Source organism: Orbicella franksi, chromosome 14 (assembly GCF_964199315.1).
Source record: "Orbicella franksi chromosome 14, jaOrbFran1.1, whole genome shotgun sequence".
Classification (NCBI taxonomy): Eukaryota; Metazoa; Cnidaria; class Anthozoa; order Scleractinia; family Merulinidae; genus Orbicella; species Orbicella franksi.
In genome coordinates this window covers 2342717-2367635 of record NC_138158.1, presented here as the reverse complement: position 1 = coordinate 2367635, position 24919 = coordinate 2342717, and the positions used below count along the sequence as shown (strand labels likewise).

At 39.0% G+C, this 24919-nt stretch overlaps 1 protein-coding gene across 2 annotated transcripts; it reads left to right on the top strand.

The window, feature by feature from the left end:
* The first annotated feature begins 6475 nt into the window (after window positions 1-6475).
* On the top strand, window positions 6476-23844 carry LOC145467907 (uncharacterized). Of its 2 annotated transcripts, XM_081451535.1 has the most exons (18): window positions 6476-6571; window positions 7096-7209; window positions 12720-12854; window positions 13464-13592; window positions 14197-14307; window positions 14410-14538; window positions 14627-14767; window positions 14997-15116; window positions 16344-16430; window positions 16909-17037; window positions 17492-17614; window positions 17730-17855; window positions 18197-18487; window positions 18729-18828; window positions 19122-19513; window positions 19712-19840; window positions 20056-20290; window positions 20742-23844. In XM_081451535.1, exons 1-18 carry the CDS (start codon window positions 6496-6498, stop codon window positions 20947-20949), a joined length of 2775 nt encoding a protein of 924 aa, XP_081307661.1. In that variant the 5' UTR covers window positions 6476-6495; the 3' UTR covers window positions 20950-23844. The 2 variants fall into 2 exon arrangements, with proteins under 2 accessions (XP_081307661.1, XP_081307662.1); XM_081451536.1 differs by lacking the exon at window positions 16344-16430.
* Window positions 23845-24919: the final 1075 nt, after the last annotated feature.

Sequence of the window (24919 nt, the reverse complement as noted above, 5' to 3'; positions counted from 1 at the left end):
TGCGGGAACCGTTTTCCCTTCATTTTACACTGTCCATTGTCTTTTCCAGTTTTCATATATGTACTGTATGCATCTTGCATTTTTAACTGATATGGCAAGACAACGGTTATTCAGGACAGCTGCCATCGTGCATTTGAAGGTTTATAACTGTGAAGGTGTATAACTGTGAAGGTATATAACTGTGTCGGAGGGTAATCATACTACTGACACAGCTATGGAGCACACCTTTCTGGGATGGAAAACGTATCTCTGAGGTGAACTGTAAGGTGACAACCTCGAAAGTAAACACCTCTAAGGATATCGCTGTAGAGTGGACTCCTCTAGAAAGGACATCTGTATGGGATGGGGGACATCTCCACGGTGGAAGCCTCAAGATTGACACCTCTATAAGGTACAATTCTAAGGAAGACATTGCTGTGGAGTTGACACTTCTAAGAGAGGGTACTTGTTATTGTGGATGCCCAGATGGGGATGGCACTGATCTGCTTAAGGGCTGATACCAAGGCAGTCAAATATTTTATCTTGCTTGTCCCAAGTCGGTGCACGCTTTGATTTAAGGGAGGTTACTGTAAATATTTTTTTTGAACTCTCATTTAACACAAACTGGTCGATTTAAGGGACTCCTGCGCTTGCCGTCCAGTTTCTTGTAACTTCTTGAGTGCGGTTACTAATTCAATTTATCTCAGGCTTTGAAACAAACCAAATGCGTTCCTTAAAACTGTGGCCATGCTAGAAGCACTATTTTCACGTTCAGCGAGTCCGCTTTCGTGAATCGAGTGGCAGTTACGCGTTCCGCGAATCGTACAACGTGGGAACACGTGTCGTGCGAACGATGGATATCGTGAAACTCGGAACACTTTTGCCAAGACAATATTTAAAGTTCAAGGGTGCAAAGTTAAATGTGGTATTTGTGTCAGACTTTTAATTGTAGTTCTGAGTAATTACTTGAATATTTGGCCCGAGTTGGTCACGAGCTTCTTATGCGACGCCAGAGTTCTCTTCGAAAAACGTCATAATGACATTTTTGAACATTAAATCAATACGACAAAAACTGTTTACCGTAGCAAGAACGACATCCAAACCGTTTTAAAGCAGTTTTATAGAAAATTTAAGCGGAATAATTTGATTTGCCCCTAATTGAAACTAGCCACACAAAGTTTTTGTCGGTTCCGCGGCCAGTAGAGGTATTATGGCCCTTCTGAGAATTGGAAAACAGTTGGAAACGGTTCAGTTTGAATATATATGCTAAGAGACTTGGCTTTTACCCTCACATATGAAATATTAAACGCCACTATTTGCTTGCTGCTCACTATAATAACACTTGTCAGATTTGATCGTTTTCCAGAAATATTGAGTTTACGGACTGAATATTTTAAAAAGGGAAAAAAGCTTGCTGGAGAAAAAAAAAATCGACAGTGGATTTTAAACATCAACATTTTACGGTTGACTAAATCTGTTATACAAACACCGTTCGCACCGTGATCCATCATCTTTTTCAATAAAAAATAACAGATGTGTCCTCAGGGTATATGAAGTAAAGCTAGCTGTGAATGTTTATAATCTGTGTATGCGCACTTCCAGAATTTTGAAAAAAAAAAATAGAAGAGTGTTTAGTAAGACAATTGTTTTGTACAATTTCGTTAGTTTTTGGAATACTCTAACTGTTTCCTGTAAATTAAATTTTACCGTGTTTGAAAATGTACAAATATTGCGAAAATATTGGTTTTGGCATGAGCAGTGCCTGCGAGCGTCACAAATTTCTTGCCAAAACAAAAAGGTTTTGTAAACTGAATATTTGCATACATAAACGTTTATGTTGCTGTTTGAAGAATCGATAAAAAACCGAACAACACAAGTTTACTTTCAATTGAAAAACTGAAATTTGGTATTTCGGTCGCAGAGCCAAACGCCGGTTTGTTTTGTAACACGCCAAAGATTGAAAAAACTGTGCGACCACTGAACTGAACAAAACAAATCTTGTGTTAGTTTTGTTACGACAACTGACGAAGTTATTTTAGGAGCTCACTACAGTAGTCCTTATTTTAGTTTTAAGGCCTTTTCCGGAAGCGTTTGACGGACATTGTTTCAAAAATAGGGAGAAGGAGATATTTTACTCACTCATGACGGAAACTTAGTTATTTCAAGAAGACGCCGGAATATTTTCTTTACTTGGGAGTTGAAGTGAATTTTGTTATGATCCTACATGACAATGGTCGCCATGGGGCAGTGTTGTCTTGGCTGTGAATTTTTCTACTGAGCCAAACAACCTGCACATTGTATTTAATGATTTATATTTCTGGAGAGCGTACGCTGTTGAACTGGTTTAAGAGCATCACCGATATTCATACAGTGGAGTTTACGTCATTTGCAAACATCACCTGCATCAATATTGCATGACATTTGAGAGCTGTGATCGTCAGAAATAACTCTGATGGCAATAAAAAAATTAAAAAATCATGACTTTTTCATGAGTTCATTCCGCGTGGTTTCCTGTGCCATTCGCTGGCGTTCATTCATCGGGCATTTTTGCAATTCTGATTGAATTCTTACGAATTCAACTCACGGCTCGAACGCGGCGTACAAAATGGCGGAGTTGCAGTTGAAATATTGATTCCTTCTTTAGAACTGCAAACAGTTAAGAAGACCATTGTCTTTTCCCCTGCCATAATTGCGTAATTAACGCCATCTCCTATATCACAAATACAGTTGCTTGGCTTCCCTTCGCGCCGGCTCCACTCGAGACTTCAAAGCTATCCTTACAATGCTTTGTGCCAAATGTCGGATATTCGAAAATAGTGTGCTCCAAAATGTCTTGCCAGGATTAATGTCAATTTAAAACGTTCCTATTGGTAAACCGGGTCAAATTACAGCTATTCGTAGGAAAAAAAGTCCTGAAAGAGGAATTTGTTTGAAGAAAAACTTTAATTTCTTGCCTGGCGATGGATGCCAAATTTAGCATGTGGAGTGGTAACGCGCGTGGGGAAAACGCGCGGGATCATTGCCGTTCAGCAACAGCTGGTTACAGCTGCAGGCCGGGTAGCGGTCACTTTTCAAAAGGGAGGGATAAATAAACAGTTCTAAGAGACTATTTTACGGGACGCGTAGTTGACAGAAGAGTTCAGCTCAGAAAGATATAAACCGGTTGGCTATCTCATAGATTTTTAGGTAGTTCTTATGAAATTCAAAGCCTACAGTCAGCAAAACGGATGCTGTGTGCTTTTATTAAAAACTGGATGATCGGATAATACAATTCACGAGTTTTTATTACGTTTGGGCTTACCATGTTTGTAGAGCATGGTATTATTGCTTGTATACCATGACGGCGGAGCCAATGAAAACTCTTGAACCGCATTATCTAATGATCCAGTTTTTAATAACATCGCATATCTAATGCGCGCTCGTGGAATAATTGCTAAGCAGCCGATAGAATGAACTTCAAGGCCAATTACTCTTCCGCTCATGTACAGTGTTTTCAGCTTTGATAGATTGATAGACAGATAAATATGCCTTTAGCACGATGACTTTTAAAAAACTGAGAGCTTAATGGAGTCGTGTGTCTACAAAATCAAAAACAATTTTCAGAGCTGGCATCTGGTTGGAAAATCCTTTTCCATCGATTTGTGAGAAATGTGAAAGTTAAAGAAACGATATTCAATGATTCAAGAATTTGTTGAGAATTTCCACAGCATACATGTACAGTATAATTAGTATTTTATGTGAAGACCGTAGAGAAATTTCATGTCCTAGAGGGGGGACGTATACGAAGCGGTTCGTCGACGTACTTCCCGGGCGGTACCACGTGGTGCTGAGTCGTACGATTTCCCAATGATGGTTCAAAGTGTTGTATAGTCCCGGGGGGAGGGTACTCCCTGATACGGGCTGCACAGGTAGTGCGGCTCCAAATAGTATGGTTTTTGAGCGGTTTTGGTCTGAAAAAGGAAATTTTTTCCACTGATCTAACTTTGCACTGGTTGTTTTGTTTACAAGGAATTACATATTTTTTTTCCTCATGAACATCGTCAGATTTGTAGCCCTTCTCAGATGTTCACGCACTGATATGGAAGCCATTTCTGGAAAGTCAGTTGCGGTGATATATTAAAGCCGTGTACTGATTCTATAGGTCTGAAATGGAGTATCGATTTTTCGCTCAGGTCTGAAATAGGGTGTGGAAAATCACAGATTTTGGTCTGAAATATGGTGACAGGTTCAGATCAATGTTCGGGCCGCCCACCCTCACCAAACACTTTGGGGAGTACCCTCTGGAGGTTCTAGTGGACCTTCTGGTGGTAATCAAAGTCGAGCATGGGAGTCCATCGTTGGACACCTGATCAGGCACGCTGTAACTCTAGAGTTAGTAGCGTCTTCATATTGAAGCCAAATTAAAGATTCATTTTTGGTCAAAACAAACCCGTACTTCTCATTTCGACAGTTCAGTCCGTTCAAAGTCAAGCACTCGAGAGACAATTCTACATTGATGTCTTTTTTCTAGTAGAACTAACATCTAATTATCATGGCAAACCCATTACGGTGTTCAGAACGGCAAACTAATATTTGGGGAACCATTTGAACATAAAACAATACAAAGAAAGTTAATACAACTTGGCGACAAGACACAGCGCATACTCAGCGCACACTTTGTTCTTTGCCGAGTGAACATCTGAAAGATCTTGACTGCTTGAACTGCTGAGAAAGATGCAAAGACATGATTGATAACTGCACTCCGAAGTTATTTACACAACTTGAAGCTGTGAAAAAAAAAAACAGCTTGAAAAAACAAAATTCAGGCTTGAACAGAATTCAAACTCATGCCGGTGCAGTTCTCTACCAACTGAGCTACTTTGCTCTCTGTAGCGCATAAAGCAAAGAGAAAAAAAATGGCGAGGACAGGATACAGGAAGAACATGCAGTGAATATCGGTGGAGTGCGCAGAACAAAGAGCACAGAACACTCACAGACAATGACTGACCAACAGAGGACGTTAAACAGAGTACACTAGAGCTACTGAGAGATCAGAGAGCAAACAACATCGTACACAAAGAGTACCGAGAACACAGACAAATTTATATAGAACATTGGAACAAAACTACTGGACAACCATGGTCAAATAGTAGCGATGTAATTAAGCTGCAAACAGACCTATTCGAATGCGATTTTGCCTGTCACTTTTAAGTGGTAAATATTTTTTCAGCAGCGACGATTTTTTATTATTATAAAGCAGTTAGGGTTGTGCAAACCTTTTCACTGAGAAAACTATAAATATAATTTGCGCGTTTTCCACTTGAAAGTCCACAAAATACACAGGTTTTGCCTAGACAAACCGGCCCGCAACATATTAAAACTAGGCATGAAAAGTTACTTTTTAATTACCATTTCTTTAAAAAAAAAAATACAGTGTGAGGCAGATATCACAATTCACAACTGAAGGTTCGTTTGACGAAACGAAAACAGGAAGACCTCACCCCCACTGGCAAAAACTCATGCACTATGAGCTTATCACATGTGTTACATGTTTGATCGTGGAGATAACACATTGTTTGCGGACTACGGAGGCATTTTTCAAAGTCTTTAAAATATCAGAAATTCCTGAAATATTGCCGGGGCATAATCTGTAGCGACATTTTCACCTCTGGAACTTCATCCCTGTAACCAGGAAGAATATCTTCCGCGAGATGAAACATGTGTCTGTAGGGCGATTAACTCCAAAGGTAGTGTCCAATGAACATGTGTATCTGACCATATTTGCCGCTCACAGAAGTTGTCAGAGCACATTTCTCAAACAGGAAGTTTCATTTGACATCATGTCAAGACTTTCTCACCGCCAGATCGGATCATGCCATTTTAATTAAATTCATTTCGTTATCGCGACAGCTGAAATACAAATTTTCTCTCTCTTTCCGCGTGTAAGCCGAGTTTCCCTGTTCCGGTTTTCTGGAGGTTACGGCCGAGGGAGCCTGTGTATATGAATATCACGCGCGCGATATTCACTTGTTTGACTGACCCTGTGCGTCAAAAAAATAAAGCAAAATAAAATAGCAAATGTAACCTTACAAAAACACATGTTATCACGTGAAGGAATCAATGTTGAGTCCTGGTAAAACATGGTTCAATCACTGACTTACAAAGTGCGCTGTGTAGTGGAAGCGCACGTGGCTTCGTGTAGTCGTACGCGTTTCACTCGCGGTTCGCGCATCCTACGGAAATGGTTCGAACTGGCTGATATTAATCCATTGTAGCACTGTAAATGGCTGTTCTCTAGCAGAAGAGATTCATTAAGCAAGAAATATTGCACTAGATTGATTATCCTTTTCAGCGTAGACGAAGTCACTCGATGACAAAGATTCTCTTCCTCGCAAGCTCCTTCACCTGTCCGTGTGGCGCGCTATGACGTCAAGTGGCGTGATACTTGCCCGAGCTCGCAGCAAATGACCGTCAAGATATGCAAATTTTACTCATCACTACCCACGCTTGTACACGAAGCAGCAGAAACAATCAAACATGGTTCTAGGAGCCGGTTTGCTCCGCTTTTTTGGACTCCTCTGGATAATTTTCTTAAAGCAGAGGACGGTTTCAAGTAAGTATATTTTATAATTACTGTCTCGAGACTTTTTTGGAGGAATTTTATCTGAGACTCGTTCAAAACTTCGAGTGAAGAAAGCTTACCGTTCATCGAAGCGGTCGCCGGTGGCATACACCTGAACTAAGCTTTCGCTTTCCCCACTTAAAACTTTGGTCTGACTGTTTGTAAAGCCCAGAGGCGAGAAACTATCGCTAGTTAGCAGCAATATTTTTCTTAGTTTGAGAGGAACATTTCTTCTAAGCTTGAAATCTTGACCGGCGTGTGTACGAGATAGACTGTACTATGAATATTTTACAATGTAAAGGTTTGGCGACACCGCTCCCCCGAACACACCCTCCAGTTTGAACACTTTCTCGTCAGCCCTTCAAATCTAGCGTGAGTTCCTTGTAATTTGACTCTGGTTGTGTTATTTTTCAAACTGACTCGGACTTGCCTTTCATCAGGTCGGTAAGAAGTTAAATTTTACATCGCATTCTTTCTTGATAACTACTAAATTTGTACCTGCCGTACGTTGCTAGGTTTTAACTGCAGTTCAACGCAGTACAGATGCGATAACCAACGATGTATCCCGTCAAAATGGCAGTGCGATGGTTCAGATGACTGTGGAGACAATTCAGACGAAAGAGGATGTCGTAAGTCTGTTTTCATACTTTTTCCAGTGAGGCTGAAATTATCCTTGAACAAAGTAAACTTGCGACGTGTTAGGTGTTCATTGTCACGATTTTGGCGGATATAAATGGAATGAGAATCTATAGTCAGTTTTGCGTCTTTTAACATCCAACAGTCATTAACCTTAGGTCTTCAACGTTTAAGAATAAATGTTGGGCTAAAACAGAGTCGCTCGAGACGTTTATTGCCTCTTTATTTTATTCCGTGATTCGACCATCAATTTGAAATTCAAAATCATCTATCAACAAAACGAAATGCGAACTTCTTAATCCACACACTTTTTTCCCTCTGGTTATTGAAGTATAGTTCGTATACTAGAGACGGGAACTGAAATATAAAACACATCGAAGTTAAGTTAAGCGACGATAAGAATGTAAACAAATTTTCATGCGGAAATCTAACGAACTAAATCCTGCTGGCTCAAATTAAAATTCTCTCGGGAAATTAGGTACTAAGCTGAGACCATTTTATTGTTTTCCTCGTAGAAAAATTGGTGAAATAATTAACAGCAAAACCCTTCTATCATATTAAATCGATGGTTATTTAGTCTAAATGCGCGATTTGGGGAAGAAAAGTAGATAACTTGGTGAAAAAATATTGAATCGATCTAGTCAGTTCGTCGCCTTTGTTTGGGGGCCGTCCGTGGGTGTGCCAATATGGCTGCCGGCGATTGGTCAATATTTTTCACGACAGAAATTTGCATATAACTAAAGTACGCAACAGTTTATTGTATTTTACCGATTGCCAAAGCGATAAGGAAACTTGAAAACTCTTTGGATTCTAGCCAGGAAAGCTAGAAACCGTGATGCAGTCTGAACTAATAAGGCAAATTTAACAATTCTTTTGCTTACGTATCGATAACCTTTCACTCTAATGGAATTCTTAGACATTGTTTTGCGGCTTGACCGTCTGTGGTCTTAACTGTTTGTTTACAATTTTCGTCTTGCGTACAAATGTTGATAGAATGTTATGATCCGTTCCTCTAGCAACACATCTCTTTTTTTGTTCAAATGTACAAAGTGGAGGTGTTAAAAGAATAAAAGGAATCCCCTGTACAGTTCGAAAGGAATTGATTGAATGCAGAAACTAATCCCCTTGTGTTTATTAACGCATACCACGACTGTTTACATTCTTCAATATTACCAGTGAAGCATGCATGTTCCGTCAGCTTAGAAAATAAAATAAACCATAACTTACCTCCTTGAACTCTTCAAGTTCTAAGCGGACAAAACCTACGGGACTTTTTGCAACGGGTGCTGAATTATAATATTGTTGCTAAATGCAAAAAGCTGTAAGTTTAATATAATAAATATTTCTTGTTTAGGTTTGGCAATCTAAACAAAAACTATCTGAGTGATTCTTTTGTAGTTTCGATGGAAGGTCTCTTATTAAAGACAAGGTAGATATCTATAGGGGGCATTTTACAGACCAGTTTGCTCAGCTATGTATGTGCAAATATATTTAATTTGAGTCACATGTCTGCATCACAAGTATCACGTTTTTAGGCATTCAAAGAGATACAAAGGCATTCATGTTGTGTGTGTGTGTGTGTGAACATAGAATAATACACTATTTAGAAACTTGAAAGATCAGAATTCACGAACTATAAGTGTTCCTGGCAGAGCTCATCAAGTTTATGCCAGCTGAATACCTAAACTGATATTCCCATCCTTCACTGCATAAATACAATACCATTTCTGTCAATATTAAGTTTCAACTGCAAAAGTTTGAAACCAAAAAACCTCAAAACACCTTAGAGGGAAGCATCTTGAGCAAAAGATGTTTTGTAGTTCATACATTTCTCCACTCGTGAACTCGCCTTGGCCTTGAAATACGTCTTTTGGCAGAAATAAGTAGTTTGCACTACAAAAGAAGTGTATTTTATGCTACACTGTTGTATTATCTATTAGCTGGCTCCAAAGTTATTCAGGATCCATTTTATGTCAGTTCAGATGAGATGCTGATTGCTCTTTAAACAAGTTAGCAAGCCAATCTTTTGTCACTGTAATTAGTCATAGAGTCCCCAAGATGTCTTATATTGCATGGAGAATTATTATGTATATAGATCGACACAAGTGTTTTACTGGAAAACACACAACTTGTAGAATTTGTATGAAACTATATCCTAGCCCAGAGTGGAATTTTTTCTTTATTATCACTAGTGAGGACTCCATGGCATCATTTCTCACTTCTTCACAGTAAATGTTTGTACAAACAGTCAGTTTGTCTATATGAAATTACAAATAAAAAGAAAATTTTTCACACAGTGGCTTAAAGATGCGAATTTTATTTCTCTGAGTGATCATGTTAAAAACAAGATTTTGCCACTCAAAAATAAAATTCATATCTTTGTGCCACTGTGTAATATCCTGTATAACAGTTATGCCTTCTTATTTATTATATCGACTCGTAAATCAGGAAGAAGCCTTTGAATATTACCATCAGATTCTTGAAGAATGCTAAATTAAGGCAAGCCATTTTTACTGTAAATATTTAAGTATATTTCTCCATTTGGTATACAAATCATGCATAATTGTTCGAGACTTGCATGTGTCTTTGATGTTAAATTAAGAAATTTAAGTGAAGTTGACAGGGTATTAAGTTCAGACTGCTCAACTACTACAGCTTAAGGTCTATTTTTTAGGTGTATTGTGGATAAATTAAAGAAAACATGAACCATTTATAAGAATTCTAGCAAACACTTGTGCCTAGGACCTCAAGCAGTAATCCTATATCTCTTTCACATATGAATGATCAACATTGTTTTTGGTCACTTATGGCTCATGCATTCAGCTGGTTGAAAAAAATGGGTGTAATATCTTTTCCTCTTGTGATAGCTAGCTTGAAGCTAAATTACTGGGCCTAAAAAATGGTGCAGAAGAGGTTTGCGAATGTAACACATAATTGAAGTCTTCTATCCCTTGTATATACCATACAAATTTCAGAAATATGCAGTCTGCTTGTGCAAAAAAGAACAACCCAGTGTTAGTAGAAATGTTAATTTATAGCACTTTTTCATGCAACTGAAGTCAGGTGTATGTGATAAAATTACACAACAAGTTGTGAGGAATTTGCCAAGTATAACTGTGGCACCTTCATAAACGGTGCCTAAAGTACGCACAAAGGGGGAGGATACTGTATGAGAAACAAATAACTGAAGGTTATTAATTTGTATAGACTCTGAAACTTAGCTGCTGTATTTTATCCTTTGTAGTCGAGAGATATTTTAGAAACATTTTAAAAACACTAATTGCTAAAAGTACTACAGTTTTAAAAATGGCTGGTGTTATTTTGATGTCTAGTTTGTTCACACTGTGTTGTTTTTTTGTTAGCTTGTTCACACTAACTATTTACTCAGTGGGTTAATTTGTAGGTTTGTTCTGCAGGGATTTACAGTTACAATCTATTGAAAAGATAACGATTAGCACAGCTAAAAACAAATATTTTGAACTAGCAGAAGTAATCATTGATAAGAAAACATTGTCTGTTATTGTTTCTAAAGAATCCTAGAACACTCTTTTCAACAATTTGAACCTTCTAGTTTATAATGTGTGCTATGTTGCTTTATTGTGATAGCAGTAGCAGTAATTAGCTCTCATTAATTTCGCTGTCTCCATGGTTCTTGGTGAAAACTAAATTAGGTTTGTCCTGAAAAGGAAGGTTTGAAAAGTTTTCAAGGAACGCATTGGTTATGGGTACATACTTGACCCTTTTATCCTGTTTATTCTTAGCAGGAATAACACTTGCAAATATTATATATAGCATTTGTCAACATTAAAGGACTTAAAGGGGAATTGAAGGCCAAAATCAATATACTATTTGACACCTCAAAATTTCAGGTCACAAATATTGTATGCAGGTATGAGCTTAAATAAGCTTATTAGTTCAATTCAGTTTTTTGGAAGGCACAGTTGTGCATTGCTCAAATTTTAAAGCAGTTCTTTTGGATAAGCACCAGTTAACATTAAGAAAGCCTCTACAGAGGGTTCTCAGGCCCCGTCCGTTTCTCTCCACTTCTAGGCCTACCGTCGACACTAATCCGTCACGAAAACGTAGCTTTTCGAAAAGACTCTTCAATCCGGGAGGAATTTGAAAACGTCGGCTTTCTGTGTCAGAGTGGACGGACTTTTCGTAAACGATGACGTCACGATAATCACGTGATTTCCCTGCCCGAGTTTTCTTCAAACACAAATCCAAAATGACCGGTGATTGTTGCCTTTTCAAATTTCGTGCGTTTTCGGAGTGAAAAAGACGTTTTTAAATTTCTGCGGCGTAGTATGGAAGGGGCCTCCAGCATGTTGTAATATTAATGAATTTTGTCCACTTAAATCTGCATTCCGAAGGCTGGACTTAAGAGTTGTTTGTCAGAGGTTTTTTAGGACGGCCTTAGAGCCAAAACCGTATATTTCAAGTGATCCAATTTGCAGCTTTTCAACTGAGCTTTTAGCTGCCATCGGCCTCCAATATTTTTCAGGTGTTTTTGTTACTTTATACCGCCCCCACTCTACTATAGCGCATTGTTGACCAGATGGTCACGAAATTTTTTTCATTTGACTACAATTTACGAGGAAGAAGTATTTTTGCCCATGCCTCCTGGAAAAAGTTCGTTATAGTCTCGCTGGCTGCTGGTTTGACCACAACGTTGACATTTTGCCAGCAAAAGTTGACCTTGTTTGATCTCTTTATGATAACTATTCCTAACCGTCGCATTTATTTGGTCAAGTGTATTAATTATTACGACCCGTTGAACATCTTACCAAGACAATGCAATGACATCAACTTGAAAGTAAATTCTTGTCAACTATATTGCCGTCGATTAAAAAACAGGCGCAGAATTCGTTTTTCTTTTGTAAGAAATGAATTGGCTTGTAACTTCCCCGCAGCTTGAGCCTTACACCCCGGTGACAAGTCGACTACTAAACCAAACGCATTATGTATGGAATGTGCATAATGCGTTCTTGTGACGCTATTTTTAAGTGGACGCTTGTTTACTGAATCTTGAGTAAAATGCAAAGTTGATTTTCTTGAACTTATTACATTAATCTCATTGCAACAGGTTAAATAACCTTAAGTATTTTTCTCACTGTTCGTTGGCCAAGTTTTGGTAGCGTCTTTAATTTAAGAAAGTTTTCAAAGAGTTGAATTCCGAAATAAATTAAATGCAATCAATCACTCTTTGTTGTCTTCTATCCCCCGGGCATTCACGTCGCGCGTGACGTGACGTGGGTGATGCGAGATGGCTGCTGTGCGTAAGTGCACGATCATTCACCAAACTTCCTGGCTCCAGGAGCCTTCAGATCTTTACGTGCTTTCTATGTATCGAATTTATTAGAGCGAGAAGTTATCTCAAGGATGGATTGTAATGCAAATTTCGACCGGAATCCAAATTACGTAACACACTGACTTCACTAACTTAATTGCTTGAAAGTTGTTCTGCACTGATACATATGCACGATTTATCTTTTTTTTTCAGGTTTTCGCTTGTGCCACCCAACTAATGAGTTTACTTGTGCTAACGGCTCGTGTATCCCCAGGAACTGGGTGTGTGACGGAGCTAATGATTGTCGAGATGGAAGTGATGAAGCCACTGATAGTGGACCTCAATGTCGTAAGTATTTTGATATGATATTCTCCTTACGGCTCTCTAAATTTCTTTAGGTACTCGGTGTTGAGAATCTTTTTATGAATCAATAAAATTTCTCTTTCTGAACTATTCCTTAATTCTCGTGACCCTTATCAGTTTAAGTCTGGCGTGCGAATTGGAGAAATCGTGCTGACTAACTGTGACGTACAATATTGCTGTATATTTGGTCTAGTTTCACGCATTATTTGGACGATATTTGCTGCAGTTTTTTTTAAATAAGACAAAGAATTAAGCACGTGAATGAAGTGATTCATAAAAACCGACCTTGCGCGGTCAATTAAGAAGTTTACACAATTGCTTACTCTAGCCTTGCAAACGATTGTTACAATCACCATCAAGCGAAACGCGTTTGTGCTGTACTTTTGAATTTTGATGGACTTCTCGTCCTTTGTCGTCCCAAGCGAGAAACAGTTCAAATGTGTTTTTTAACTAGACGTTCTTGACACAAAACTCGCGTCCACCGAATAGCGATACATGTAAGCTCCTGTAAGCTCCTGTTGTATGGTTGGGACCGCGCCCAACAGTTTGCTGTTTTATGAAAAAAGAATGTATTTATTATGTTTTCCTTTTTAGCCACTGTCTCGACGACTTGTGGATCGTCTGATTTCACATGTGATAATGGGAATTGTATTGATGCAGTTCTTAAATGCGACCAGGAAAATGACTGTGGTGATAACAGCGATGAGAAAGACTGCCCCAAGCGTAAGTGTGTCTGACTTCTTCCAGGCGGTCAGTTAGCTGGGGTGCGGCGCGAAAAACGGCGAGCGAGAGAGGCTTGGTGCGAGGAGCGAACGAATTTAACAAAAGGTTGTTCCCTCGCCTTCCCAGCACGCCGCTGCGCTTCTCTCTAATTTTTTCTTCTCCCTATTTTTTCGTTCGCCGTTTTTCGTGCTGCGCCCCAACTAACTGAATGCCTGAAAGAGGCTAAACTGTTTCTGGCATTTAAACGCCGGTTTTACATTTAGTAGCGTAATATTTTAGGCAAAAGTGCGATCAGTTTCAATTTTTTAACACCGTCCAAGGAACGAACATGTCTTTTTTTTTTTTTTTTTAAATTTCCATTGCCGTTTTTAGTTTCCTTTCGCTAATGCAAGCATTAATTACATGTGTGCTGTTTTGGCCCATAAATGCGAGTTTTCAGAATTCGCTCCAAATGCACTGAAAACAGAAAAAGTACCATGCTGAATTGATTTTAAGAACGGCACGACTGTATTAGGTAACCGTGAGATCTATAGCTTTTGCTCAACAACAGACCCGAAAAGGTAAAGGTTCCTTTGTAATAGCTGTTGAATTGCTTGTTTTGTAGCAACGTGTTCACCCACGGAGTTTCGCTGCAAAAACGACCGATGTGTTTCTACAGAGTTTGTCTGCGATCTGGAGGACGATTGCGGAGATCTAAGCGATGAACAAGGCTGTCGTAAGTTCTTACAGTTTACGCGCGTTATTTTCGTGAACATTTTGTAAAATTGTATTATTTATTATTTTGATCGTAACGTTTGTCTTCGTCTTGAAACAACAGACGATGCTACGTGTGATCCCTCACAGTTCCGTTGTGTGGGAAGCGGAAGGTGTGTTCGCGGCCTGTACAGATGTGACGGAAGACGAGATTGTTTGGATGGCTCGGACGAATTAGCCTGCAATACTTCAGGTAAGTTGCATAAGCTCCTGTGTTCTAGCTCAACGATAAGCCGTGACCTCGTTGTCTAAAGTAGTTTCTCCACGTCTTCTATCATCAGTGATAGTCAGACCCACCCCACCCCCGCCAAAATGCCGGAGGAATGAATGGCTTTGTAACGATAGAAGCAGGTGTATTCACCGGAAGTGGATTTGCGATGGAGCTGAAGAGTGCAGTGACGGAAGTGACGAAAACAGCTGCGGTAAGCAAAATGATGAACCTTAATTTTTCAAGTTCGTCGTTTGTAATCCGTGTTAATCATATCTATCCTTAACCATCCTTGTTATCTTTTTGATGTTTTTATATCTTGCTAAACTACTATTTTCAGGTTTCCTTTTAATTAAAGAGTAATTTTGTGCACGGGCAAAATAACTCAAAATACTGTAACTGAGCTCCTTTAAGGTTCTAACATTATTGTTGTCAAATTCCAGGCAATATCGGGTGTTCCCCGTCTCAAGAATTTACTTGCGGAAATCTTCAGTGTATTCCGGCCATACAACGTTGCGATGGCAACGACGACTGCGGTGATGACAGCGACGAAAGGAATTGTCGTAAGTGAAGTGTTTTGTGAATCGCGCGTGTCACTCGTAGTGCACAGAAGCGTCACTCGCTTGCTATAATCCCCACAGACTTGCCATGCAATCCTGCTTCATAGGCTTCGCTCTCATCACCTCGATAAATTAAGGCTCAGAGCAAGATTAAGCTGCCTTTATTTGTAAAAAGCAATGCTTATATTCAGCAATTTCTCTGCTGCGAAGCTATTGTAAGATCTGTTCAAATCATCCTTTCCTCCAGTATATCGATCTGAAGCCGAGCAATAAATGCAAATCAAGTAAAGTTTAAAGTCACCCATCTAAAACATTTAAACACAGTAAATTTCTTAATAGTTTCTCTCCGTGCCGCGGCGTATAAAATTAACTTTTTGATAACCGTACCGCATTAAAAATAAACGGTAACGTAAAGTAAAACGAGACAGTAGCCCATTATTCTAATTGATACTAAGTAAACACTTTTAACCAGGGCTCCTTATTCTTAACTCATCCATGCACTGGTAAATAGTGTTTTTGTTTCATTGTATTTTGTTTTGGTGTACATGCAAATGCTTTATCCTTGCCACCTGCTTACCCCAGCACAGTTTTAGTTTTTGTATGGTAAGCTTATCACAGTTAAATCTGCTTGATTCAGTTTGTGATGTGCATGTTTGTGTTCTATGTTATCTTCTTGTTCTATCCTTCCCTAACTAGTTACTGTTTATTTGGTGTTCTGGTGATTTGCTAACAATGAGCATGCACTTAGTACTGGGTCTGTGACACTGTTTAGAATACAAAACTTGAAAAAAAGAAGTTAAAATATTTTAATAATAGGGCAAGGAAAAAAAATTGTGTGGAATTACGGACTGTCGAAATTGCGATTGACTGAAAATTTGAATTTCGAGACTCCCACTTTTACAGCTACGTTGAGATGTTAAGTTACGTGCAAGGACATCAGTTGAATGGTAACTAAGGTTAGAAAAAAATGGAATTAGTCAACTCTACACCGAAAATGACTTTTTTTCGTTTTTTATTCTTAACTTTTCTAACTAAAACTTTTTGAGGGCGTGCTTTACTAGACAAAGAAAGTTTCGAGCAAGTCTCCTTTCCAAAAATGTGTTGGAGACCAAGCTAGAAAGGGCTGGGTTTTATGTTAAACTATTTGTCATAGGCTCGTCTGTAAAGATTCGTTTTCATGAGGTTCTTTAATATACTAATTTATTCTGGGCTACTGTCTTGATACGCCAGCTTCTCCCACCCCGCGTGTTACTACTACAATTCCAACAACACTTAGAACGTCGCGGCCGGATCCCACAGTACCAGTCGGTGTTAATTGTAAGTACTGCCCTAAGTAAAGGTCTGCATGCGGGACAATCATTCAATTAATTACTTGTAAATTAATCGAACAATAAACGATAAAACTTAAAAATACTGACAGTTTACTGCCCAGTAAGTCAAATCACTAGCCCCGCCGTCATATGCAAACTACTGGTCGCCAACACCAAAACAGCACTGTGGATTAAAAGGAGTTAAAGTCTAATTTAAGTTATCCATTGAAAGGGAAAATAAAGATTTAAACCGACACCCCCACCCCCCGCAAAGGAGGAAACTGTTGTTAAACCTTTTTGTCACAAAACGTGAATATTTTGCGTTCTCTCTCCCGATCGTTAAGACTGGCTCGATAGTATCAATACCTGCAGGTGCTTATTTTTGAGATTTTCGTTAATTTAAATCATACTGTCCCAGAACAAAACTGTTCATATTTTAGGAAGTGCAACACAAAGCTTAACCGTTTATTTTGATTATTATGCAGCGACTAGTCCATCTTCTGTGTGTAAAGCAAATCAGTTCAGATGTGGCAGCAGCCTAATCTGTATTGCAGACAATAAAGTCTGCGACAGACACCCAGACTGCCCTCATGGAGAGGATGAAAATAACTGCGGTGAGTGGAAACATGTTTGATAACACTTTTACGATAGTCTGGATAGAATCTTCAAACCAACTGTTTGAACTGCACCGCACTACACTGCACTGCACTACACTGCACTGCACTGCACTATACTACAGTACGCTGCACTGCTTTACACTACACTCGGTACACTACATTACACCACACTGCATGTGCACTGTACTTCACTGCACTGCATTACACTATCCTACACTGCACTGCACCGCACCGCACCGCACCGCACCGCACTGCACTGCACTGCACTGCACTACACTACACTGCACTACACTGCCCTACCCTACCCTACACCACACCACACCAGATCACATCACACTACTCTATCCTACGCCTACGCTACACTTACAATAACCTCGACAGAGGTTGTTACTTTGAACTTGAAAAGTTGAACGCCGATACTAAACAGGTTATTTTGTTCGTTTGTATCTAGACATCGATGAATGCAAGGATCACAATGGCCATTGTCTGCACTATTGCCACGACACGAAGACTGGATTCTACTGCTCGTGTAAAACTGGGTATGAGCTGACGGACGATAAAAAGAGCTGCCAAGGTAAGAGCCTGGGAACTAGCTAGAGTTCGTGTTGTAGTTGTAGTAAACAAAGAATGGATTGGTCTCCTTATCTTGTTATTTTTACAAGTATGACATGACGTTTTATTTCTTTCAGATATAAATGAGTGTGAGATACCAGGAATGTGCAGTCAAATTTGTCATAACACGAAAGGAAGCTTCAAATGTTCCTGCCTTGACAATTATGTGCTGGATCCCGATGGGAGGAAATGTCGGGCCACTGGTATGTACAGGAAACAGCTTGTTAAATGTTAAATCGTGAATGTTTATAATAGTCGCTGCTCTTACCTACAACCAGCTAGTTCTCAGGCATGAAACTTAAACTGAAAGAAAGAAAAAGAAATATTTCAAATAAACATAATTTTGTAGCTTGGGTACCAAACGTTTTTAATTTTCGTAATCCGTTTTAATCTTCCGCAATCTTTGTCATCCTTGTTGGTGTTTGGTTTGCTATTATCTCTTTGATGTTTTTCTACCTTAGTAAACTTTTATTTGTTTTTTTGTTGGTTTGTTTTTTTCACATTGCAAAGCGTTCTTTTAACAATAGCTTTCTATCTCTTCCAGGCCCTCGTCCTTCATTGATTTTCAGCAACCGCAGAAATATTCGACAAATTAGAACAGATGGCTCTGAATATAAGGAAGCGGTCGCTAAACTCACAAACGCCGTGTCCTTAGACTTCGACATAAAAACAAGCATGATCTATTGGACGGAACAGGCCTTGAGGAAAATACAGCGGGCTCGTATCCAGGCTAATGCCGCGCCACAAATCTTCGACGTCATGGACAAAGGACTGGAGGACCACTCGTACATTGCGGTGGACTGGGTCGGGAGGAAAATTTACTGGGCCAAACAAGGTAAACGCGACATTTCATTAAGCAAACATGAAGTCAAACCTTGATTGGTAGATTTCTTGGCTGGAGGAGTGTAATGGCGTTGGAAAATGTTTTGCTTAAAATATTTTTGTGGTGAAAGAATCAATGGGCATGTAATATTTGTCTTCAAAATCTGGACCTTGGATTTCCACTTTCAACACCATGTCTGATGAGTGTGATTAGATGCGTTCAAAGTAACTCTCGCGTTTCAATTTCCTCGCAGGTTCTATCGAAGTGTCAGAGCTGGACGGCTCTTTCCGTCGCACGTTAATAACGGAGGGTATTGAGAAGCCCAGTGCTATAGCAGTGGACCCGGCTGAGGGGTAAGAACAATATCACTTGACCAATTCACAGTCAAAGACAGTTCTACATCACTCACTTACTTTCTGATTGAATCCTGTAAATCCTAGGACTTGTAAACCTAAACCTCCTGCGCACTAAATTTGAATACAACACGTAACTCTATCAGTAGAGAGAAACATTAGTTACAACACAAATATCTGCTGACTATGGTCTGGAACTGAAATATTGAAGGACTTTTATATTCTCTGTATTATCCCGTGCCCTCTTATTCTTGTCTTAAATGCTTATTGTTTTCTTTTCTATGTTTCCTAAGGCTTTTATACTGGACAGACTGGGGCGACCCGGCCAAAATTGAACGAGCGAGCATGGACGGCAGTGAGCGCCGAGTCTTGATAAGTGGAAGCCATATAGAGTGGCCGGTTGATTTGGCAATTGATTACACCACAAGGAAGCTCTACTGGATTGACGCTAAGCTCAAAGTCATCAAGCATTGTGACATGGACGGGTCAAACGTGCGAGAAATAGTGAACCAGGGAATCATTGAACCCACAGGCATCACTGTGTTTGAAGACCACATGTACTGGATCGATCAGAAGGCAATCAAAAAAGCCAACAAGTTTACGGGAAAGAATGTCACGGTTCTTGTAAATGAGGCTTTCTCGCCGCTCGATTTGCATATATACCACCCACAAAGACAACCTACAGGTACGCAAAAAAGACGCACTTTAAAAACGCGTTCAAGATTATTGCATCTGAAACATGTTGTAAACTTGAAGTATCAGACAACATCCAGTAATGATTTTTTTTTTCCACTAGTACGTGTTCGTATTTGCCTTGTTACGCTGTTGTACTGAAATGAGGGGAATAAAACGTCTTACTGATTTTTTTTGTTTTCTTTTGCAGCTGTTACGCCTTGTTCAAAGGACAACGGAAATTGTTCTCATCTTTGCCTTATTTCATCGGAAAAGAAATTTAGCTGTAGCTGTCCAAATGGGCTTTATCTTCAACTTGATGGCAAAACGTGTAATGCAAGTAAGTTGAAAACTGACACTCGATGTTTGTGGGTTCTACTGACTCTCACGACAGACTGAAAATAGGTTTTACTTCTGCGGATTTTAAGACGATGACTTGCACACATGCAATGATCTCAGTGAAAAGCTAACGCTAAGAGAAGCAATCCAATTCGCTTCGGATTTGCAATAGACTGCAGCAAATTTGTCCTAACAGTTATTTTTTCCTCTCTGTAGCCGTTCCGCCAACTCGCAAGCCCACGGCAAGTTCATCATCAAAAGTTTCCCCTGTTAGTGTAAACTACAGCTCTCAACCTACGGCTGTTATTAACCAACAAGCTCACCAAGATGGCGGCAAATCGAACACTGGCCTTGTCTTTGGAATTGCGTTCGGTGTTCTGGTGTTTGTTTGTGTGGTCTCGGGTATTGTTGTGTTTATCGTTGCGCGGAAGAAACGGTCGCCAAAACTTCAGTAAGTTGACTTTGGTTGTTTAGTAATCACAAGAAAGAAATTGTAGCAGAAGAATTATAATCACAATCGACCTCAAAGCTTAAACATGCAAGAAACCGCGCGTCCCTCACCACTGGTTTTTGTTTTACTTGTGATAAGTCGAGAAAAAGAGCATATTACACATTCTTACCTAAGTAACTGAAAACTATAAAGTACTATGAGCAATCGACAGTGAGCTAAAAATTGTACCAAGGGTTTGGTCACGGTTTTCAAGCCGAAAATGTGTGTTCAAACATTATGGTTGGGGCTCCTGTAGTCTGGGTTATAGTCCCACAGTTTCCATGGGGAACATTGCCCTGAGATAACATTCCCAGGGGTTACAATGTCCTAGTAAAACAATGCCCAGGGGTATCAATGCCTTGCAGTTAATCGTACCATCTTTAATCCAAGACCTCGTCCTCTTTGCTTGCAGAATTGTCTATACTGCTGACAATGAAACAACAGATGACAAAGCTACCATTTTAAAGAGTGTTTACAGTAGGCCAGCAGCAAGCAAAGGCAATGTCAATAGGCACTTTGACAATATCAACTATGAAGGGCACAAGCACGTGGAATACGATCATGACGATCATGACGAGAGAAGTCCAGTTATTGCCGTTGTAGATGGAGATATAGTATGATATTGCCCGACAATGTGGCGTGTATAAATACCATATTCCACAACAGGTCAGGCCTATCAGATGACGCGCAATGGAGAACAACTTTCCTCTCCCCCCGTCTCTGCCCTGTATTCCCTTAGATTTTAGGGGGGACGTAGGACAAGAGAGGGTTACTTGGTAAAGGAGGAGTTAGGTAGCTTGGTAAGGACTGATTAAGTCTTCGCTTTCATTCGTGAACCTTTTACTCCGCGATTGAAAGAAGATTGCTTGATCGTGTGTGTTAGAAACAATGTTTAAATTAATTCATAGATATCAATGTCGAGCGAGGCTAAAGTAATAGTATTGGAGTGGAATATTCTTGTGAAAAAGAGTTTATTTTGCTAATTCCATTTAGTTGGACAGATGTAATATCTGTGTTTGCAGTGAGTGTGAAAAAGTACAAGATCTAATTTATTATAGTACCTAAATTATTCGCATCTTTTTAGAGGTGTGTACCTGCTGTCACCTAAATTGAGAATGTTATTTCTTTCCCGCCTTTGGCGATAATTTGAAAATATATATCGGGACAGATGTTATAGGTTAACGTAACACTATTTCAAGTATTTGCTCGTTCAAATATCCTGATAGACCGGTTTGGACAAGAACTGTAGATAGCCTGTCAAACTGATTTGGGCATCAGCTGGCTGTATGTTCGAAAACAGATTAATTCTCCCGCAGTTTATAACATCACTAATGGCCTTAATTTGTATAGAGGATAATGGTTTAATTTTGTAAACAAAATTTGTGTGTATAGCAACAGATACGTACATGAGGATATTTTTGGTTGCGATGTAAAGTAATTAAGCTTGTTATGGCTAAGAGTATAATATTATTATTTATTTAGATTGCACTGCAAGTTAATTATTATGTATCAGATATTTAACTTGGTTTTGTTACTTTATGTGTTGTTAGTGTTAACCCCTTTTAGTGGTTCCTTTTTTACTTTAAATTTGAAAAAAAAAAACATTTTCGTTCGAAACTGATTATACCAGAGGAGAAATAAAAAACGTTTGAGGATTATGACCTAATACAACCTTATTAGAAGTTTCTGTCAGTTTTCATTTCATGTCCATTTGGTCGATCGTGGATTATTAATTAAGACAGTTTACTCTTTAGGACTTGCACACCACATTCTTGTATCATCGCGTGCGTGCATTTTCATCGGGCATATTAACATGGTTAGGCTAACCTACTCAATTTTCCCATAGTGTTAGAAATTAGTCTGCCGTTTTATATTTAAATTAGTTAAGTCTTGTAGCGATTCAAATAGACGTTGGCTAGAAAGGGCGGCATTGTCGTAGCTTGAAGGAGCTCAGTCACGGTTTGCGCATATTGAAAAGTTTAGCCTCAATTTTTCAAATTCGTCGTTCGTAATCCGTGTTAATCTTCTCCATCCTCAGCCATCCTCGTTCCGTTATGGTTTATCATTGTCTTTGGTGTTTTTCTATCTTATTAAACTGTTATTTTCAGGTTTCCTACCATTGAAAGGTAATTTTGTATGTGGCCAAAAATAACTCAAAATACCGTGACTGAGCTCCTTTAAACGTTCATGGTTGATTCATCTTTCTATGTTTGGCCCGGGTTACAGGTAGTTGTTAATTTTTCGTTCTGATTTTTGTTATGACGCTTTTATATAATGCTTAGTAGTTTGATAGGAAGTTAAGTGGCACTCTGCTTAAGTGTTCAATCCCAAATCTAAAACTAGAATAGGCATTGGGAAATTTACTTGTCGCGTGAAAGAACTGCCTTACCATACATTCCTGTAAATAGTGTTTCTCAGTAACTTTGTTTCCAGTGCTTTTCCCTTCCAAATTCAAGGGAAAAGATCCGATAACGAGCTTGTCATTTTCTCTAAGAGACAAGCTACTTTGCTTGTGGCTTGAATTTTGAATTTTGAATCATCGAGTAGTATCATAAGAGTAACAACGCGTAAAAAAAATTTATCTCACAATTTTCAGATATATCATTTATACGTGCTTCAATTTGATTTTTTGTGTAATCTTTGGTTTGCAGCCTTTTTGTAGATCGTCACGCATTGACTCGTCACACAACATTTTCTCTTGAGAAGAACTGCGTGACGACCTACTTGACGGATGCTAAGGAAGAATATTTGTTTTGCCAACTAAGAAAATAGTTATATGTTGCAAGACAATTTGTTGGCCATAACACAATAATAAAATGTGTAAATATATAAATAAATACATCAATATAGGTTAAATATAATTATTATTTGCATATATTTATACAGGTGTACAACTTAAGCTGTTACTTAGAGGTTAGCTGTAAAAGAAAGTTGATGTTTTGAAGAGTTCAGTTCTTGAAATAATGTCTAAGAAACGAAATTCCATTTCAGATTGGTTCCAGTTTGAGCGATGGGGAAACCCCGGCTGAGAAGCAAACTTTGTTGAAAGCATTTTCTTTTTTCCTGATGAACTCGCAGTGTACTGCACCTTGTATTAATAAGCTAACTTGTTCTTCTAGAATGACGCCATGTTGGTGTTTATTATTTAATTAGAAACAGCACGATTACGAGAAAGATTATAAACTACTAACAGACCAGACAAAATTCAAAGTTTGCTTTCAGCCAGGATTCTCTTAAAAGGTGACCAACAATTCCACGTGGCAGTTCAAGATCTGCCATAAAGTGGCTACAAATTTTCCATGTAAAAAGTTTCCTTTTTCATTTGGAGTATTGTCGTGTTAAGTTAGCGACAGTTTCTCGGGAGTTTCTATGTCAACGCCAGAACATCCCACTTTCAAAGGTAGCAAATAGTTCTAAAATACACGTGTTGTCCAGTTGAATTGAAGCGATCAGCTTCCCTTGTATAGTGATTAATATAGTGTTGCTTTATGAATAAAATTGATCTGACAAAATAATTGCAGTCCTCCTTTCTCAGAAAATGAATGAAAAAATACCTGTTGCAGGCGCTAGTGCGCGTTATGTTTGCGATTTTTGTCACAATCAAGATGAAAAAGATACAGTAGTTGGTGACCTCGTCATGGAAATGAGGGCACTCGGGGGAGAGTGGGAAACGGCTTTTTAGCTTTCCCTGAGCTGGAGAGAAGTCTTTGACTACAGTAAACACCCCCTCCAATGTGAAATTCTCATTGTACCCGAAGAAGGTTGGTTTGGCCAGCCGAAATGTAGTACAATAAAATCGTGCTACGTTGTTACGGGCTCTGCTTACTTAGGGCGGTGTCAAAAAATGATTCTGAGGAGGAGGAGCAAATCTTTACTTATTACATGGAGTATTAAAGTCTGATTCAAATGCTGAAGTGAATGTCCTGTCTTTCTAAATTTACAAAAAGTTGTTGTCCTAGTATGATGTACTACTATGTCATTATCATCAGTTCCTTGCGTGGTGACAAAGCCAGGGTCAGCAAAAATAGGAAGTTTCTGTTTTTGTAGAAATGGATCTGAGACCTTTTTTCAAGAAACTGATTTAAAACTAAGAACGAAAAATCAAACGTAGCCCAATCTTAGCACAATCACCCCTTAGGTGGGGTACCAGGCTGAAAACCTTCATCTTAGACGAGGTCTGACAAGTTACATACTTAGTTTAGTAAATGTATCAAAATCGGCCGGATTTTGTACTACAACAAGGTATGACAGTTTTATTTTAGAAACTAACAACATAAATTATTATATGTTTTCTAAAGAGGAATTGCTATGCTGCGCTGTGTACATTTTATCTGTCGAAATTCTAAGATCATACAAACATGTTCTAAAGCAGCTGTAATGCTATGTAAACACAAATCATAGTCACTGTAAAGGCTCCATTACTAACCCCAACGGACCTGGGGCCTGTTTCTCGAAAGCTCCGGAAACTTTTCGGGCCCGTAAAGCCATTTTTAGTCCATCTGTATCTAAAAACGGAGAAGTGTTTACGCCTGAAACCTCTTGTATGAAGGGAACCTCTTTTCATATTAAGAATACGTAAATAAAACAGCT

Bases quoted from the DNA above. Each gene is read 5' to 3' on its own strand.
- LOC145467907 (XM_081451535.1), top strand. From the start codon at position 6,496: ATGGTTCTAGGAGCCGGTTTGCTCCGCTTTTTTGGACTCCTCTGGATA. The intron at 7,210-12,719 runs GTAAGTCTGTTT...TTTTTTTTTCAG, and splicing joins TTCAGACGAAAGAGGATGTC to GTTTTCGCTTGTGCCACCCA. The intron at 18,829-19,121 runs GTAAGAACAATA...ATGTTTCCTAAG, and splicing joins GCAGTGGACCCGGCTGAGGG to GCTTTTATACTGGACAGACT.